This window comes from Psittacula echo (assembly GCF_963264785.1).
Source record: "Psittacula echo genome assembly, chromosome: 2".
Lineage (NCBI taxonomy): Eukaryota > Metazoa > Chordata > Aves > Psittaciformes > Psittacidae > Psittacula > Psittacula echo.
Genome location: NC_137737.1, coordinates 15,619,743 through 15,638,278, shown reverse-complemented (window position 1 = coordinate 15,638,278; position 18,536 = coordinate 15,619,743). Strand labels below are relative to the sequence as shown.

At 39.9% G+C, this 18,536-nt stretch overlaps 1 protein-coding gene across 2 annotated transcripts; it reads right to left on the bottom strand.

Annotated features, from left to right (window-relative positions):
• Positions 1-267: 267 nt before the first annotated feature.
• CCDC126 (coiled-coil domain containing 126) lies at positions 268-15,546 on the bottom strand. 2 transcript variants are annotated; one of them, XM_080611417.1, is made up of 5 exons: positions 15,480-15,516; positions 8,548-8,627; positions 5,846-5,983; positions 4,797-5,200; positions 268-2,408 (listed from the first exon to the last, which is right to left on the bottom strand). In XM_080611417.1, the coding sequence occupies exons 4-5, from the start codon at positions 5,032-5,034 to the stop codon at positions 2,227-2,229; spliced, it is 420 nt and encodes a 139-aa protein (XP_080467543.1). In that variant the 5' UTR covers positions 5,035-5,200; positions 5,846-5,983; positions 8,548-8,627; positions 15,480-15,516; the 3' UTR covers positions 268-2,226. The 2 variants fall into 2 exon arrangements, with proteins under 2 accessions (XP_080467543.1, XP_080467542.1); XM_080611416.1 differs by lacking the exon at positions 8,548-8,627 and having other exon boundaries at positions 15,480-15,546.
• Between the last annotated feature and the right edge of the window lie 2,990 nt (positions 15,547-18,536).

Genomic DNA, 18,536 nt, shown 5'->3' with positions numbered 1-18,536 from the left:
TCCCTTCCAACCCAAGCCTTTCCATGACTTAGCGAACCATATGCATTAATGCAATTTACAGATAGTTAACAGTTCTCCCTATATATTTGTCAAATACAAGCTAATTCCAATGAGTCATTGTACTACTGAAACCTGAGACAAGCAACTATTTGCTAATGGCACCATGAATTACTATGTACGTAGCTACACATAAGCTAGTATAGCAGCCTCCAAAACTGCTGAAGAAAACCTCTGTGTGCACATAGGGACAAATGCTCACCTTGCAACTTTTGTTATGCTTGTTTAATAAGCCTTAATAACTCTTAAGATTTCACATACCCTTACAAGAAAAGCAAAAGTCACACACAGAGAACAACTCATATTACTGTTTACAGCACAAAGGGACGCTATCCATCAAGGTTTTGTTTGGTACCAATCAAGTACCCAGCGAATGAAAAGCACAGATAGAGAAGATATAAAAGCCTGTCTTCACATTGTCAGTAGAGACTTGCAGATTAAGAAGAAGTTAAGCACCAGTCTTCTTCACTTTTAAGAAGTGAATTGAATCTTTACCATTAAAAAAAAAAAATCTAAATTTTTAATTCATTTCTCCCCTCACCTCTAACCTGAGGAAAGTCCCAGAGCATTAGGAGCTCAAGAACAAAAGAATTCAGTGATTGAACAGGAATAATAAAGGATACCAGATAGACTACTACTAAACTTGAGGGACATAAGATTTTTCCAGTCCAGAAACACCTAAACCACATGTAACCAGAGTGACAAGGTTTTGTCCAAAAAACAACAACAACAAAAAAACCAAACAGGAGCTTTTACAAGTACAATTAAAAATTTATTTTTCTCTTTCTGCATTGAAGTGAGTACACGTTTACACACAATGTAACAGGGCAAAAAAATCACCTGGATTCTAACTAAGGTCGTAAGTGTATTTTCCTTTATAACAGTCCAGAGTGTCAGCAGGGAAATGAAGAAAAACCCAAACCAAAAACTTAACTTCAGATGGTACACCTGAAGCACCTCCGTTTTTACCCACCCCCAAAAACCCCACTCAGAGCACGCTTTTGGCAGAAATCCCTGAACATACCCTCCCCCAAAAAAACATTCAGTACATATTAAAAAACAGGCTCAGCGGCACTTACTCTTGAATTACTTCAGTAACATTTTGAAGTACAGTGCATTTGCACTGTACTTCACTTTGCTGTAAGGCTAGCTTAGACATCAGGCAAACATCACCTTAGCTCTCAAGTGCTCCACGCTAAGATACCCTTAGTACATGGGGTGTACTAAGTATAGAGATGCCTTGCTTCCTTTCATTGCTTTTACTCCCAGTGAAAAAAGCAATTTAGGGAGACGGTGTGGTATACTCATCATGAATTGCAAGGTACTAAAAGGTTCAAGAGAAACAGCAGTGAATAAAAATAAACAGTATTCACATATCCAAACTTATCTCCATCACTTAAATAATTTTATCTACAATTACAAAATACATACACAAATATCTTTGTAAGAAATTATCATCTAAGGTATCACAGATTATGATTTGCTTTTGATATTCTAACTGCCCTAACTCTGGCGTAAAGATATACCTAGACAGTGTTACTACCTAGGGTGCTTTCCTATTATAATTAATTTTCTTAAATATACAGTAAATTCTCTCTAGCTATTCTGACAAATAGTGCAAATAAAGACATTCTTTGGGTCACAATTTTTAAATATTACTGCCAATGCTATCCTCAATTTAATATTGTTTTAGTAAATGAGTAACAAAATATTGTAAGTATACACATTTTCTAACATCTGTTTAGCAATGTGTTTTCCTCAGTTACCTCAGCTTAATGAAGATCACAAAACATGAATAAGCTACAATACTGCTCACCTATCCAAAAGATATGTTCTATTTATACTTAAATAAATATATTTAGAAACCTACCTTTAAGTTCCCCATTGCTTTCCATTTATTGTTATTATCCAATGGCATACTACATCAAATCGTGATATCAAAATATCTTTAAAGACAACAATCACTTCGGAAGTATTGCTCAAAGGCGATGACATAATGCTTTGAGAACCTATGCACATAAGTTAGACCTATATAGAGCCAGCACATTGTATAATAGAATAGTTTATGCTTCTTTTAGAGTCAACTACTGCATTGCCCTAGCCAGAGATAAAATGCTTATCTTAAAGATTACCCATCATAGATGTAGCAACACAAAGTGGCCCTGTGTGCTATCTAATGTTGCTCGCTGGTTTTGCACGTCTATTTGAAGTTACTGGCATCTGATTGCTAGTTCCATTAGTGGTATTTGTTGCTGAGCCGTTCACAACGATGTAATCAACTTTGTTTTCCAATTTCACAAGGCGTTGCAAGATGTCCTCCAGAAGAACAGCAATTGTTCTTTTAAGATCAGCTGAAGATAATGGAAAAAATAACCAAATTAGATCCTGTTATTTGCTCTGTGTGGAAAAGAACTGCTATTTCAACACACTCAGATCTTAAGACTTGCTATCCTTCCCACTTTTGGGAAAGAGTGCAGATTAGTATATAAGTACAGAATTAAAGAGCTGCTTGATTTTTCTTATTTTAGGCAAGGAAGATACCACCATAATAGTGAACTGTGAAGGCAGACAGAGTGCAAGAACAAAACCACTAGTTGGAACATTGGACTAGTGACTTTTCAAAGACAATATTTCAAAGTTAATTTGACAACAGCACTAGGACACTCAGCTACATCACCTTTTAGCTTTGGACAGCAACAGAACATACTTACTTTCCAACATAAAAAACGTAGTTCTAAATAATAGATCCGTACCACAGAAGAACAGCTACAAGAAAGTATCTTACCACTTTTTACATAAGCTATAAAGAAGGAAAATAAAAATATCCATATATTTAGACCTATATTGACTGAAAAATAAGAGAAAGGACAGCAAAAAAATACCCCATGTTCTGGAACACAAAACCAGTAACAGACCTCTCAACACAAGCTAATTATGCTGTTGTCAATGCTATCTTCTCTCAGATTTGGAAAAAATGAACAAACTTGCCAGGTTTTACAAGGCGTTAAGATCGCCCCAAAACACACGCAGACACACTCTGTCCCTCTGATTTAGTTCATCCGTTCTTAACTAACCACAGAAATTGGGGAGTAAAAATACAGATATGAAGAAAAAAGGTATTAATCCAGATAAAATTAAAATGCTAATAGTAAAATAAAAGAAAGTCTCAGATCAGTTTCTCCCTCTAAAACTAACTAGTTCTGGTTTAGCAATGTTATCTTAGGAGCTGGAAAGTGAGTTACAATTTGAATCACAGCAGGGTCTGCAGTCAGCAACACAGTAGGCCATGTAGTCTGTAGTACCATAGTGAGGAAAGGAACTGCCTATTTAAGTTGCAAGTCTGATGTTCAGCATGTAGATCAAGAGTTGACTTCATTATTTTTATTAAAACTTCAGACAAAACCTCAGAAGGCAAATCTCACTTGGAAATACACTTCAAGACTCATGCAGCAGTAGAAAGCTGCAGTACACAAGGGTTTTTAAAAGAAATTACACAGAAAAGTAATTCCACGGTAAAGGCAGAAAATCCTTGAAGACAAAAAGAAAGGGGGGGGGGGGAAGGAAGACAAAAGGGGGGAGAAAGCAAAAAGAAGTGTCTGACTGGCAAAAATGTTAACTTAATAAATGAAAGAATTTAAGACTGGGACATTGTAATACTGCTGTCCTCATCTTCAGTTGCTTCCTGCTCATCTTGTCATCAGACTCGCCTCCTTGTTCCTGAGCAGCAGCCAAAAGCATTCAGATCCACTTTTGCTCTTTGTACTCCTATCAGAGTGCCTTTTAAGGGCATCCTACAACTGGTACAGCCCACTCCTTCAAGGATTCCTTAAAAAGGGGATCAAAGTACATTAACATAGATCTTTACATATATTCTTTTTAAAACATATTTCTTTTTAAACCTCATACTTCCCTTATTTTCACAGATACATTTCTTAAATTTGACAGAACACAGGTAGTTTCTTCAGATCTAATACCTAAGAGACTAACTAGAGCTGACTGCAGCCTTCCCTCAGAAGAAGCTATGAGGGACCAGAGAGTTCCAATTAAGACATTTCTATAGCTTTGCTGAAAAGATCTCAAAACTACAGTCCCAAAGCTATCTTTTCTGTATTTCAGAAGATGATGAATAGTGGCCACATATGCATCAAGTTAACACGTAAATCAGAGAGATATGATGCAGCAAGTATCAAAGCCACAGAGACACAGAGACACTACCTCTAATGGCTACTTCTAAAGCAAGAAGAGATTCTCCTAAACTCGTAATTGCCTTGCAGTCTCAAGACTGCAAACTTAAGCAATATGTTGGTTTCTGCTGCTTTTTTACTACTTGAAGAGAATAAAATTACAGAAATAAAAGCAGAAATTAGCAGCGAGGTTCAAAAAGAATTTGGAATGATGAAGTGACTTAATCTAAAACTGTCCCCTTATCAAGCATGTGCTTACTCCTCAGTAGCTTAAGATTCAGAAAAAGCACAGTGCTTCTGTTAATCCTGTAAGTAACAGTAGTCGTATACCTGGAGATATCTAAAACCTTCCTGGAAAACAGAAATCTCACATCTCAAGCTTGATTTTGTATCACATCTTAATCTTCACCTTCAGTGAATAAACTAAAATCAACTTCATTAATACAGAGGGGTTTTCCTCTTACATAGCAGTATATATTACTTTTAAAAAGTAGAAAAGTTTAACTTTACAGTTATAGGGTATTTGAATAACTAATGTTTGTTTTTTTCTCTTACCATATCCAGCCATAGAGGCTACACCACCACCATTAATTAAGTTTTTATTTTCTTCTGCCAGTGCTTTGACATATCTTTTGCTCAGATCTAATATCTGTCCACGCAACTCGGCACTGCTTTGGCGTCTTGGATACTGAAAAGTGTAGCGTAGCAACATCAAACCCCAGATGATGCCAAAAACTAGTAAAAACATGCTCAGTTTCTGGGACATATTTTTCCTTGAAAATGCTAGAAACATTTCTGATGAAGGTCACAGGCGTGTCTTAATTTCAAGATAAATAATTGAACCTGGCTCTGTCAAATTATATTACATTATAAACAAAAATAAGATTCTATGAAGTGAAAAGATCTTCTGGCTCGATCATCTTGAATACATCTTCTCATATTGTAGTTGGTCTGGACCCCTGAAATTGTAAAAGATCACCTGGTTATTCAAAACTGCTACAGTTGTGGAGATCAAGGACAAATACCAGTTTCCAGTATTACCGCAGTCTAGCAAACAGTTGTGGATTTGTATCGGCTTAGAGATACAGTCATCTTCCCATCTCACCTGTTATTTACAAGTTTTCCTCTGATTTTACCAAATTTTATTCTCCAAACCCCAAACTTTTATGCTTCTAAGAATCACCTGAAGTATTTTAAATACCATAATTTGAACTGACATTAAACCCAAATGCATTTCACACAAAATGCAATATCTATAAGAGACTTGTAAGGGACTTCCACAGAACATTTTGATAGATGTTATATCATTTGCATACACACACAAAAAAAAGATCTTGTGAAATTCTTCACTTGATACTTATTCTTCACTTGATCCTTATTCCTCACTTAGAAGCATAGGACAAGTATAAACAGATAAAATGCAGAACAGAGTTTCTTGGTTCATTAGTTAGTTCAAAATTGGGCATCATCCTTTTCTGGTTTTGTACAGCATTAAGATTCTTTTAGATTTTGTATCTTGCTAATAAACAAAGAAATAAAACCAAAATTCACTGACACATTGCACCCATTTTTAGCACTTTACTACCACTTTAAAAATGTCTTACCATAGCAGCCAATTATGATCCCTTAATAGATTAAGGCTTCAGGAGAAAAATAGATGGTGGAAAAGCTTCAGCAGTTAAGCAGCAAATGTCCAGATCGTTTGAAGCAATATGAGCCAGACATCTTCAGGGAGCTCTGCACTGGGGGAGGACAAAAAAAATACAAATTAAACAAAGTGCAGGACTAAACAGACCTTCATTTTCATGTGGAGTGGTTGAAGTTTAGGGCTTCAAACCATGTGCTTTTAAACCAGAAATTTTTAACTTAACTTGAGGGAAGAACATAGAATCTATTTCTATATTATTATAAATGAATACATTTAAATGCTCAATATCCTATTTCAACAAACTGAAAAAATGGTGAGAATCTCATGAAAATGTGTCCCTCTTCTCATGTTACCAGGTCATGACGGCAGATGTTCCAGATTCATCATAAATGATATGTATGTACATATATGCTTATATACATTCTCTTACTCATTTTTCTCCCCCAGATGACTCTGATCTTTTCAGTCTCTTTACATTTGCCTACCTCGTATTTCTCAGTTTCAGCCACCTCTGAAACTTCTCCAGTTATTCAATACTTTTGAGAGGGAAATTCTATTATTTAACATAGTCTGGATAAAGCTACTTATTTTACATAATAGTTACATTTCCCCTGTTATTCCCCATTCTTCCCCATATCTCACCTGACATGAGTGCTTTTCAGACAGAAATTACACATTTAACAGTGCTCCCCGCCAGATTTTCTATAGTGTCTGGTTTTATTGTACTACTGAGACAGAATTTCTTATCCTGCTAAGCACTCATCTAAACTTAACTCTGCTTCCACAGCATTTTTCATTGCCTCTGCTGACCAGTACAACTGGCCTTATGCCGACACACCGCAGTTTGCTGCAGACACAAGTGTCATTCCAGGAGGGTTCCAAGTTGTGCTTGTCACCCTTCACCTTCACTCTGCAGATAATGCTCTCAATAGGCAGGCCAAAATGACTGATTCAAGTAGCAAATTTTCAAAGTGCTCTAAAATCAACATGCATATCTAAATTATTCTGAAAGTTATCAGCCCAAGGCAGGGGCAATATTAGTACTTGGATGCCAAAGCTGCTGTAAAGTAACAAGTTATTCTGTGTAAAATGCCCTATAGTAACTGCCAGTACATAAAATCTTACTGTTGCCACTGCAAGGGGCAATCACAAGTCATTTAATGAGGAATAGCTTACTTCACCTTAACGGTGAGATATGACGCACACACAGACAGATAGCCAACATGCAATAATCTGAAATCCCACTGTAAATTCAGTGTGGTGTACTTTGGCCAAAAATTGTACTTATCCCCCCAAAAAATACTTATGACATAAATTTGTCCTAAGTACATAAGAGAGAAAACAATAAAAGCTTATCTTCTACAGTATCAGCATGATTATTTGGAATTGTGTGGTTAAAGATTTCCTGAAACAGATCCTCCCTAAACATGAGCTAATCAAAACTTCTTTTCCCTAGCTCTTTGCCAAATCCATGGCTCTGCACTCAGACTTTAAAGCATAAACTGTACCTACATCACTATGCACCCTACACCATTCCTGAATGGTATGAAGTATGATGGAACACATTTACATATAAGGTCCAGGAGTAGGGTATTCACATCATGGCTCAGAAGACCAAATAGTATCTCTCAGGGAGAGACCATAAGTTTCAACCCCTATTCCCAAAAGTCTACATTCTGCATTATTAAAAAAAAAAAAAAAGTCTGACAATAACAGATACCTTTTGCAGAATTTAAATTAAGTTCAGCTCTCCACCGATCTCCTGCCATATCTTATCCTAAAGCATTTAGACAACCTCACTACAGAGCTTTGGAATGGAAGTAACTCAGCATCCCACTGTAAGTAAGACCACAAGCCAGGACAAGAAGCCGAGCCAAAAGGAACAGACTGCAAAAACTCCAGCCAAGGAGCAGCAGGAATTGCAAACTGGGTCTCTGCCACGTATATTTGATTCACAGTGCACATGCTGACTACTGAAACTAACGGAAATCAAGGATTTAACCTGCTGAGCAAATGGCATAACACCCAAATACTGACACAGGGCAAAGGAACTGGGAGTAAGGTGTACCAAAAGGAAGGGAACTATTTGTACTTGTCACTTTTCCTATGCATTTTTAGAGGCCATTCCCCCTAACTGAATTTCAGTGTAATTTTAAAGTTCTGGAGATTGGGCACTGAAGCATGCCCTTCTAGTGACCCATAACACACTTCCTGCAAGAGCCTTCCAAGATTACACAGTGTAGAGCAGCAATAAAAATAAAAGCAAGCTTATACCCATGTGTTCTGCAAGTAGGAAAACAGGGTATTGGAGCAGCAGGTGTACATATTAGGAAGAAAATAGCACAATAAATAAGATGGATAGATTGGAATATTCTTTTGCCTCTTGTTGCCCTGAAGGGTCAGCGCTTCTCTACATGAACATTATAGTTTAAAAAAAACTTGTCCTCAGAATGGACCTTTGATTTTAGTATTTCAGAAGTAATGAGATAAGAGCATACATGTGAGAAGGGAACCATAAGTCTTGTGATCTTTCCACAGAGACTGAGACTTCCTTCTTCACACCAACTTATCCTGGGTGAGAACGCAACCTCATCACTCTCTGCAGAGATCAACAGGAAAAAAGGGCACAACAGAGCTATACCTTGTTGGAATTCCTACCGTCTATAATCATGAAGACTGAGACAAAAGGAAGTCAACCATGAAGATGAAGGAGTACAGCCATGACAAAATTTGAAAATCTGAGGAGAGAAAGGAAAAAAGAACAAAACCAAACAAGATGGAAAACAACAAACAAAACCAAGCCAACTAAAACAAACAGAACAAACACATACCAAATGAAACTGCTGACCTGACTATGTAGGCAAAAGGTCCTAGAATCCAAAAAAAATCCAAGAATCCATAAACAGGAGAATACCTTCCAGATAATCCTTTCAATAGGCAGCCTGAAGTGACTGACTCGTGGCAATTTCTCAAAGTTCTTTAAAATCCACGTGCATATGTATTATTCTGAAAATTTACAATTTGGAACTACAAGCAATTCCTGAACAAAGTATCTGAGACTAGGTCTGCTTTTCACAGACAAAGTTTGGTTTTCTTCACTGTTGCCACTGCTGGTTGTCTAAAAAATGTATTGCCAAAGCCTGCCAATGTGGATTTAACATTGTCCAGCAGTACCACAACAAACACTGACGTACAGCTGGCAATGAAACCAATGAACTAAGGCACTCAGCAACTCCAAAACAAAATCTTGTCTCTATCCTCAGAGCTGCGTTCCAACATCAGTCATGTATAAATTATATTACTGAGTGCATGAAACAAAAAGAACAACGGCCAAAGAAAAAGCAGCAGAAAATCCATTCTATGTTCTGTAACAAAGTTCTAGTATCTCTGATGCTACTTAACTGAACAGCAGCATCAGACTTCAGTTTGAATTGACCCTTCACCATGGAAACCAGCCCATACTTACAAAACATCATACTTGAAATTTGTTGGAGTCTTCCTCAGATTCTGCTTTACTTATTCCCAGCAAAACCCAGAGATTATATTCAAGTACAACACAAAAAACGCAAGTCTGTAAGGCAAAGGAACACCTCGTATGTCCTCTGAAACATCTCAGGGTATCATGAAAACCAGGCATACCCAAATCCTTAAAAGGTTACAACACACCTTACAGCACCATCAGTTCTGCTAGTCAGCTTATGAAAAGACCAGTACATGTTTATCATAGTTTTTCTATGCCTATATGAGACATTTCTATTAAATTCATTGCAGCAAACATCTCTCAGTACAGCGAGATTGCTGTATTAATATACAATAAGCTACGTTGTAAACAGGCCCAATGATACCTCACTGCAATAGCCAACCAAGGTTTCAGAAAAACAAAATTCACATGGAATTACAGATACCAGGAAATATTCTCACTGTTCAACCAGCTCTATCCTATTAGTTTCCTTTTTTGCATCTATTTAGGGTAAGGCCCTCCCCCAGCCCATTTACCTCTCTGACCTCCAAAATCTTTTATTTTCCAAAATAAAACTTTGAGCATCACAGTCATTCAGCTGCCGGACATTGTGCTGACCATTCTGAGTGCAGACAGGCTAGTTCTGTGTTATTTGTAAACCTGTCAGTGCAGTTGCTGTGCAGCAATGAAAATGGGAATTCTGAAGAACGACTGACATACACAAAAAAAGCACAGAACATAGTCACTAACCAATTAATCTTAGAAGACAGGGGCAATGAACTAAGCATGTAGAAGCTCAGAAGCTACATGCTGAGACTTTCTGGAATGCCAAAAATGATGTTTGCAGTCTTAGATGGCTGTTGGTTTGGCAGTAGGAGAAAAACCTGAATGAGGTGCAGCTGACAAAGAAGTTAAGTATGTCCTGTTTCGGAAAACCACAAGTCCTGGCAATACACAGAAACTTCAGTTCTCCATTCCTATAACACATAACACAAACTCGCTCTAACAAATCATCTTACCCACATAATGCATTATTTAAAACTGGTGCCCAAGGAAGAATCACCTTCCTCATATTTTTAAGAGCACATGAGTTCTTAAAAAGATGCCATTTTCCTGTACTGGCACATCCGTACTGGTGACTTTTGCAGACCAACACTGCCTTTTGGTTCCCAGGTTCATTAATCAGCTTCAGACAACTGCACAGCACCGTAAAAGCGCAGAATATTCTACTTGGAAGCAAACAATTAACAGAAACACATGACCCCAAAGAAATGAGACCATGTTTGAGCTGTCTTTTGATGACATCAGCTCTCAGCATGTGAAGTATTTCTATTATTGTTACTGTAAAACTTGGTCAAGAGAAAAATGTCACCAGCAGGGAGGGAAAGAGAAGGATACCCTACTGACAAAACCTCAGCAATGCCTGACACACCAAAGCCCATCAAAATGTTGTACCTGTGTGCTGATGAGACTTGAGGGTCTTCAGAGACTGCATCATCGATTAGGTGATAGAAGACAGAATTTATATTAATAGTTGCTGGGCTCAAGTAAAAAAAAACCAGCACTATACAACACACTGCCATCTTCAGAATAGGTAACAAGGCATATTTCTGGGAATAAAAAAAGGCTGCCTTATCAAAATGACAGCTGCAGAACTGCAGGTTTTAACAGTTCTGTACCACTTTTGGAATGCACTGACAAAGGAGTCTGCCTAGTGCTTGGTGTCTTTTCCAGGACATCTATCTTTATACCTTCTCCCACAGCATATGTTCCTTCACTCCCTGACTGCATGCCCCAGACTTGAATCACCAGGAAATGCTGAAAGAAAAAAAAAAACACCCTTGCCTTATTGCTACCCATATTTTGAGGGATAACTTTAATAGATATTCCAAGTGATATCATAGAAAGACAAGAGGTTTAAGGGAATAGCAAAAAAGGGTAACTACCAAGAAAACCTTTTCTTTTAGTGCTGCAACAAAGAGAGAAGAAAACCTCCCTGTGTGCTACCGCCAGTTCCCTCACCAGTCTCTCAATGAGGTGCTGATGAGCTGCTGGGACAACCTCAAACATATCTTAAATCAGGAAGTTTTACCTCCTACGGGCTTCTAAGAACAGCACACAACCAATTTGTTTTGTAGCTGGACTTTGAGTTGAAAGGAAACCCATACTGCTTTAGACTTGAAAACCCACACATCAAGTTTACAGTGGCTGTGGTATAAAATTATCTGAGTGCCCACACACTAAATTACCTTTTGTGCTGACTTGTTTCTAATTTGAAGGCATGTACTCCTATTTGCATTGGTTTTATTTTACACTTTGTGCCAACAACTGGTTGGGGTTTTTCTGCATGTCTAAGGAGTCTGCTCAAGTACTTTTGGGTACCTCAAAGTACCCTAGCTTTTTTTCCAACACCTTTCCCCTTTATTTTACCTACTACTCTCAGCGAATGCTTTTAAAATAAATCAACTATTTAAGAACAGAAATTCTTTGTTCCTTGCCTGTGGGCAGTCAGCCAAAATTCAAGATTTTGAGAGGGGAAATGACTTGGCAAGGGTTGTGAAGAAAATTAAAGAAAGCAGATATCAATGGGGACAGTATGTTATACTTGCTGAAGTCCCCCTCCTCCCACTGGATCCATCTGGGCCTCAAAATGTTTCTACATCTCTGTATCAGCTTCTTTAAAAAAATAAATAAATAGAAATCTCAGCTTCATTCCATCTGGGACACTTCATTACTTCTTTATGCTTTATCGCTGTTGTTCAGGTCACACCAGTAGAACCCTTGCTCAGAAGAGCCACATGACAGAGCATGTGGAACCTTCTTAAGTTCCTATTTCCCGATAAGACTGCCATAATTTTTTTCACTGCAGTTGAACATTAGGCTATGACAAGTACTCCCTTTCAACACTTAACCGTTTCAAAGCCTCTACTCCCTGAAATTTCACAGCTGTGTTTGCATCACTCTTTCCAAAGCCCCTGGCACCCCAAAACTTCCTTCTGAGATGATAATGTTCAGCTAACTGTAGTTAGTTTTAGAGAGCCATACCTGCAGTTATGAATGTAGGCTACTGAGAAGAGAGAGATTTGCACTGAACATTTTAAAGAGAATTAAGAGGAAGGGGGATGTCATTAAAGCAAACTGAAAGGGGAGGGGAGGGGGAGTCAACTAACAAAGTGACAGCTGCAGTGGTGGAGACTTTGCCACTGCAGAATTGGTCATACCTGTACACATGGTGCAACATCTACACAAACACAATTCCCGTAGAATAGTAACAAAAAAAAGAAAGAGGAAGAATTTAACTTGTCTTTTTTATTTCAAGAAACCTGCAGAATTCAGCTGAGTATGGATGTATGCAAGGTTTGTTTCAGTGGTAAAACTACAATACAGACCTGGCCTCAGAGTCACACTCCTTCCCAGGAGCCTGATCCACTCAAAGATTTTAGTAGACTAAGGCTGGAGGAAGCATTAAAAACAAATAGGTTCTTTTATTCTACATCTTTTATTATTTCTAGATTGATTTGTCAGTTTATCTGAGGCCACAGCCGTGTGCACTGCAAAACATTTCATTGTTAAAATTAAGTAAAAAAATTAAGTAAAAGGTGCCCAGAAATTTAATTGGACTATTTATAGAATGGTAGCCTCTCCTTCAATATTATGGAAGAGACCAATTTCAGTGGAATAAGTTTTAAGTCCTCTTTTCTTGGCTCTGTTTCCCACAAGCAATGTAGCCATTTAGTTCTGAGCAACCCAAAATTAATCCTTTAAATTACATAGGGAAACGGCTATATAAACTCTTCATAAAGTTGACAATCATAAACTTAAGAGCCATTAATAATGCTCATATGAGGAAACCCAGCTCATGTAATGGTACAAGTTTTCAACCACAGGTGAAAAAACTTGTCAAATAAAAAATACCATATAAAGTGCATTTTAGCAGTAAACTTGTACTAGCACAAAACATATTCATTTGAGTGACTGAGCCTCAGATTTTTGACAGCTACTGAAAACAATTTAATGGCTATTTCTGACACTTACTAGTCTTCAGATATACTGACTACAGGCTGACAATTCAAGCTGACAGCATGCATTTATCCTACTTACAGCGTGGGCAAGATGCAAGAACTAGTGCTCTTAACTGCTCTTGGAAAACGTGCAAGTGATCACGAACTCCAGGAGAAATATCTTACTTTTAGCAGTTAAATGACATCCAATCCCCAAGCTAAATCACAAGCTTGTGAAGCTAGTACCAGTGCCTCTTTCAAGAAGCTAAAAGCCAAAAGTCTCTAAAAGCAGAGACTACAAAAGCTTAAAAAAAAATAAAAGGTAGCTTTATTTCCAGTTGTAAAAGCTTTAAGAAAAAGACCTATTTACTAGACCAAATGATTTCCAGCCTAATTGCTTAATCCTCTGGAGTACTCAAGTACCTGAAATGAATTATCAAACAATTAGATATTGTAACACATAAAATGACAAAAATAGGCCAGAATAATTTAGTCTTTATACACATGTGTACCTCCAGCAGTCAAAACGGAAACAAAGGTAGTAATAAATTTCCACATTTGACCTGAAACTGAAATCACTCCACTTGTGACACTTGAACTTAGAATATATCATCATCGTTTTCATATTGTCTCCTTTCTTTGACATTCTCACAAGAGCAAAACAGTGATTCAAGTCATTTGCTCCAAAATAAACATTACAGTTAGAGACAATTGCACGCTCAGCTATTATGTTCAGCACGTTCATATTCTGGAGGTCCTGTTAAAATAAAGCCACAATTCCTATAAAGCTCATCTTTCACAGTGAAAAACTGCCCACCCCTCTCCCAATTCACCGAGTGGGCAAAACAACAAAACCCCAACACAACAACAACAAAACCCTGGTTGTTAACCTGATGTAAAGTGCACTAAGGAAACTCCACATCATGTCATAGAACAGAACAAAAAATTCTCCCTGCTTTATGGCATACAGACACAAAAATTACACCCCATTCTAGCTGGCAGCATTTTTTAGATGACAAAACACATCAAAGAGAATTCACAGGATGCTACCATGTTAGATTAGGAAATTAAAGATAAGGAAGTTTATTAATAATTCATTATTAATGAAGCTGCAGAAACAAGTCAGACTGAATAATACATTATAAATATTTACAGAAATAAACTTAATGGAAAATTAAAAGCATCGTTAAAATATCAGATATTACAGTTTTATTATATAGTAAGAAGAAAACATTATTCCACACTCCTGCTGTCATGAAGCTGCATATATTGTACTCTCCTAAAATTAGATATTTCACCTGTTATTTTTTGTACGCAGACTTCTTAGTGCCAGATTACTTAACCTAACGTGACTAAGGATCCTACCTTTGCTTGAACAGGAATTAGAAAAGAATTTTCTTCTTTCCAAGTTCCATCACATCACTGTAAACATGCTTTTGAAAGTTATGTCCTGACAGTACACGACAGACATCAATCCTGCAGAGTCACTGCAGCCACAGTTTATGACAGATGAGGAAGGAAACCACAAAACCCTTATTTCCTTCACTGCTTCCTCAGCACCCAAGGACACTGCACCACAGCTCTGGCTCAAGGCCGTCCAGCAGAACGCACCATCCCCGCGCACCTATGAGAGGGGAACACAGCCACCGATAGCCCGAGCCGGGAGGAGCCCGACCTGCCCTGCCGGCAGCACGACCAGCAGCGGAACGACGAAGGGAGGCAAGGAGGGAGGAGGGAAAGCTGACGGCTGCACAAACCCCAACGGAGGAAGCAGAAGCACGGCCAAAGCCAAGAGGTACACAAACCTGTGCCGAAGCAGGGGACGAGCCCGAGGAGGAGAGCAAAGCGGGACGCTCAGACGAGGAGAAAACCTGGGCTTACCCGGCAGCTGCTGCCAGGCTGCGGTCGCTCTGCTCCCCACCCAGACCAGTGGGGGCCACCTCAGCTTCCCACACGGACTGATGGGCCTCCACCACCCTCACGCCACCCGACTCAGCTGAAGGCCCTTCCTTCCTCAGGCAGGGGCACAACTCTCTCGCACCCCACTCCTATCAGCCGCTCAGCACAGCACTTCAGGAAGAACAGCACCGCCCCTGAGCGCGCACCCCGCAGCAACAGCCCCACACTACCTCAACTCCACTGCCAACCCGCAGCCGTCTGCCAGACGCCCTGGCTTCCCTCCGCCCGCCCCGCGACGCACCACCTCAGGCCCCGCCCAACCTGGTCAAGGGGTTGCCGCACTCTGTAGGGCGCATGCGCAGTCCTGTGCCTGCCCCTTTCCCGCCTTCCCCACCGCTGGGGGAGAAGCGTGAGGTACGCTGCCGTTGGCTCGGGGTGAGGGGGTTGTTCGGTTTGGCGCAGGGCTTTCGTCTGCAGCAGAGCGGCAGGGAGAGCCGCAACACGCTGTGCGGGGACCGGGAGGGCGATACATAACTGTAGGGTTAGAAGTCTTTCCTGGAAGTATTCATCCCCTGGGCAGCGGGAAAGCCGTCCACTCCCGTTTGATGCCCGTGAGTAGTTTGCTTGGGGGAGTTTAAGCCAGGGAAGGCATCGTTTTCTGCCCTCTAACGGCGTAAATGAATGTTGGCAGTGGCCTCAGGAACAGCTCTGTCCTTCCTCAGGCCCGGTGCAGGGACAGTTTGCCCTCATGATGTTCTGGTTCTTTTAGCCCGCAGGTGCACAAGCTGGGCTGTTGGCTGTAGTGTGGGCAGTATGTGAGCTCCCACCGCGATAGTCATGTAAATAATACCCATTGTGGGTGTAGGACTGTGCTTGCAAGTTACCTCAAGCTCTTCCTGCAAGGTGGGATTTAAAGGAGGTTTAATCAGTTTAAAGATATCAGTTAACTAAGGTGAATATAAGGACACATCCAACAGCTGCCAGTGTTCAGGAGTATGTTGTTCACTCTAGCTCAATCCCTTCAGGGTTGTCTCTACCTAGACAAGCTAAGGTAGGTGTTACTGGTCAGATGCTGCAGGTGGGTGTAAGAGGAAGGTACTGTTTGCACCACCGCACCCTCTGTAAAATAAACAGTTACAGCAAGTGTTGTCCTGGCAACCACCGCCTCAGCTTCCCGTCAGTATCTCCACACCTGCACTGTACTGCAGCTTTCCCTGCTTCCCTCCTTTCCAGCGTGCATCAGAGGCTGCCTGGCTCCTCTCTGGTCATCAACCTTTCCTTTGGGCATGGATTAGATGCAAGAAAAATTAGTATTTAGATCCATTGCTCATATAGAAAAGGGATATTGATACATTGGTGAGGTTAGTGGCCTAGACCTTAGTAGATAGACAAAACTAGTGGCAGGTGTTATTATGTCAGCTGATGAATCAGTTGCATATAAAACTTTTCTAATGTCAACTAGCTTACAGTACCTTATTTCAGAGTCTTGTGAAAAGTATTTTGGAAAAGTTGGTGTTTGATTGTTTGTTGGGGTTTTTTTGTTTATCTGGAAAATATTAGTATTCACCTAAGAGTTAATTTAAATTTGATAAAATTAGGCAAGTGTAGAACTGGATAGAAGAATATTCAGAAGAAGCTGCATTAAGGGAATTATATATTTATTTGATTATGTAATCCATCCAATGGGCAAAAGTCTGTTGCTAAGTTATACAATGTTGAATGTCAGGCAAAAAACCAAACAAACAACCCAACCTGAAATACTTGGTGAGTAAGCTTTTGAGTGAACAGATTGACTGTACGTTGTGCAGCACCAATAAAATCGTTGCTAGAAGTACTTTCAAAAGTGGAATCACCTCACCAGTTTCTGTGGGTATTTCCTCGTGAAGATTTCCTCTTGAAAAGATCAAAATCAGGTAGTCTGAAGTGGACTTCACAGAACAAATGCACTGCAGCTATTTACTGCCATTTATTACTGTACTATTTTCCTCAGTGATTAATCGTTTATTTTCACAGACATGCAGTGAGCAGCTGTAATGTCTTTGCAAATGTGATTTATATTGTGTTTAGAGCTTACTGGGGAGAGAAAGGTAAATCTGTCAGTGGTGTAATAAGAGAAAGATTTGCTTGTGGAGGTCACAAAATTGTATTAAGAAATCTGTCTCCCTTATAAATGTATCCTCTGTTGACAGAAACTCTCAGCTGTTAATAACATACCTAATTCCTATTGCCTGAAGGCCTCATGTATTTGGTCATCTTTCATGAATATGCATTTCACAATATTACGTAACAGGTTTTCCCCTTATCCAAGATGTGTGGTAAAAACTATATCACAAAATAATATCCAGCACCCTGTTTCTCCTCAGTGACATATGAATATCATACCTTAACAGTGTTTGCATGTTCCTCATATTTGTGCGCAAGAATATTCTCAGCATCATTTCACAAGGGACAGATAAAATCCCAGGATTTCAGGGGTAAAAACTTGCTATACTGCAGTGTTCTGTATTAGCTTTTCAAATCCCAAACTGCAAAAATAGGTTGCTGCTGTGATGTTATCTTTGTTCCTTTCCTGTGCCATTCTGTACCTGTAGACTGTCCTTCCCTATCAATTTGCATATTTTTGCTCTGTACTTTCCAACCCATTTGGCCTCGGTGCTGAGCCTCTGCTGCCTGCAAGATAAGTACTGGCTTGTGCTGGAGGAAGAAGTGCCAAAACCTCGTAGGATACAAAGGAGGATCTTCTCTGCGCGGCTACAACTCAGCCCTTGAGTTGTGGCCAAGCAGAGAAGCCTTTTGGTAACATCACTCTTGAAAGGCAAGTCTCCGGATTGCATGCGGAAATTCAGGCCTTTGTTTCCTGGAAGTATTCAGACTGAATCACGCGCCTTCGTTCTCAATTTAGTACAATGAAAGCACCCTTCCAGCCTTGCATGTTAAATAGCCGCTTGCCCTAACAAAGGACCACCGACAGCGGGGGCCTCAACACATAAACTTTAAACACCCTTCCCCACAGCGGGTTTGGACGCAAGGCCGATGTGCCCGTCGAGCAGGAGCATCCGCGATCCGGGCGGGACAGGACTGGAGGGAACGAGTTACAGTTATCAAGGGAGCGACGGGAGCTGCCCCCGGTACCTTGCCCCCGAAACAGGCTGGACGGGCACTGCGCTCGCTTCCGCGGCGGCGCATCCCTGACAGCGGGAGAGGGGAGGAGAAACATCTGCGCATGCTCGGCGGACCCTCGCGAGGTTCGTCGCAGCCCGCTCGTTGTCCCGCCGGCGGCGTCTCCT

Bases quoted from the DNA above. Each gene is read 5' to 3' on its own strand.
- CCDC126 (XM_080611416.1), bottom strand. From the start codon at position 5,034: ATGTTTCTAGCATTTTCAAGGAAAAATATGTCCCAGAAACTGAGCATG. The intron at 2,409-4,796 runs GTAAGAGAAAAA...CATTATCTTCAG, and splicing joins AGCCTCTATGGCTGGATATG to CTGATCTTAAAAGAACAATT.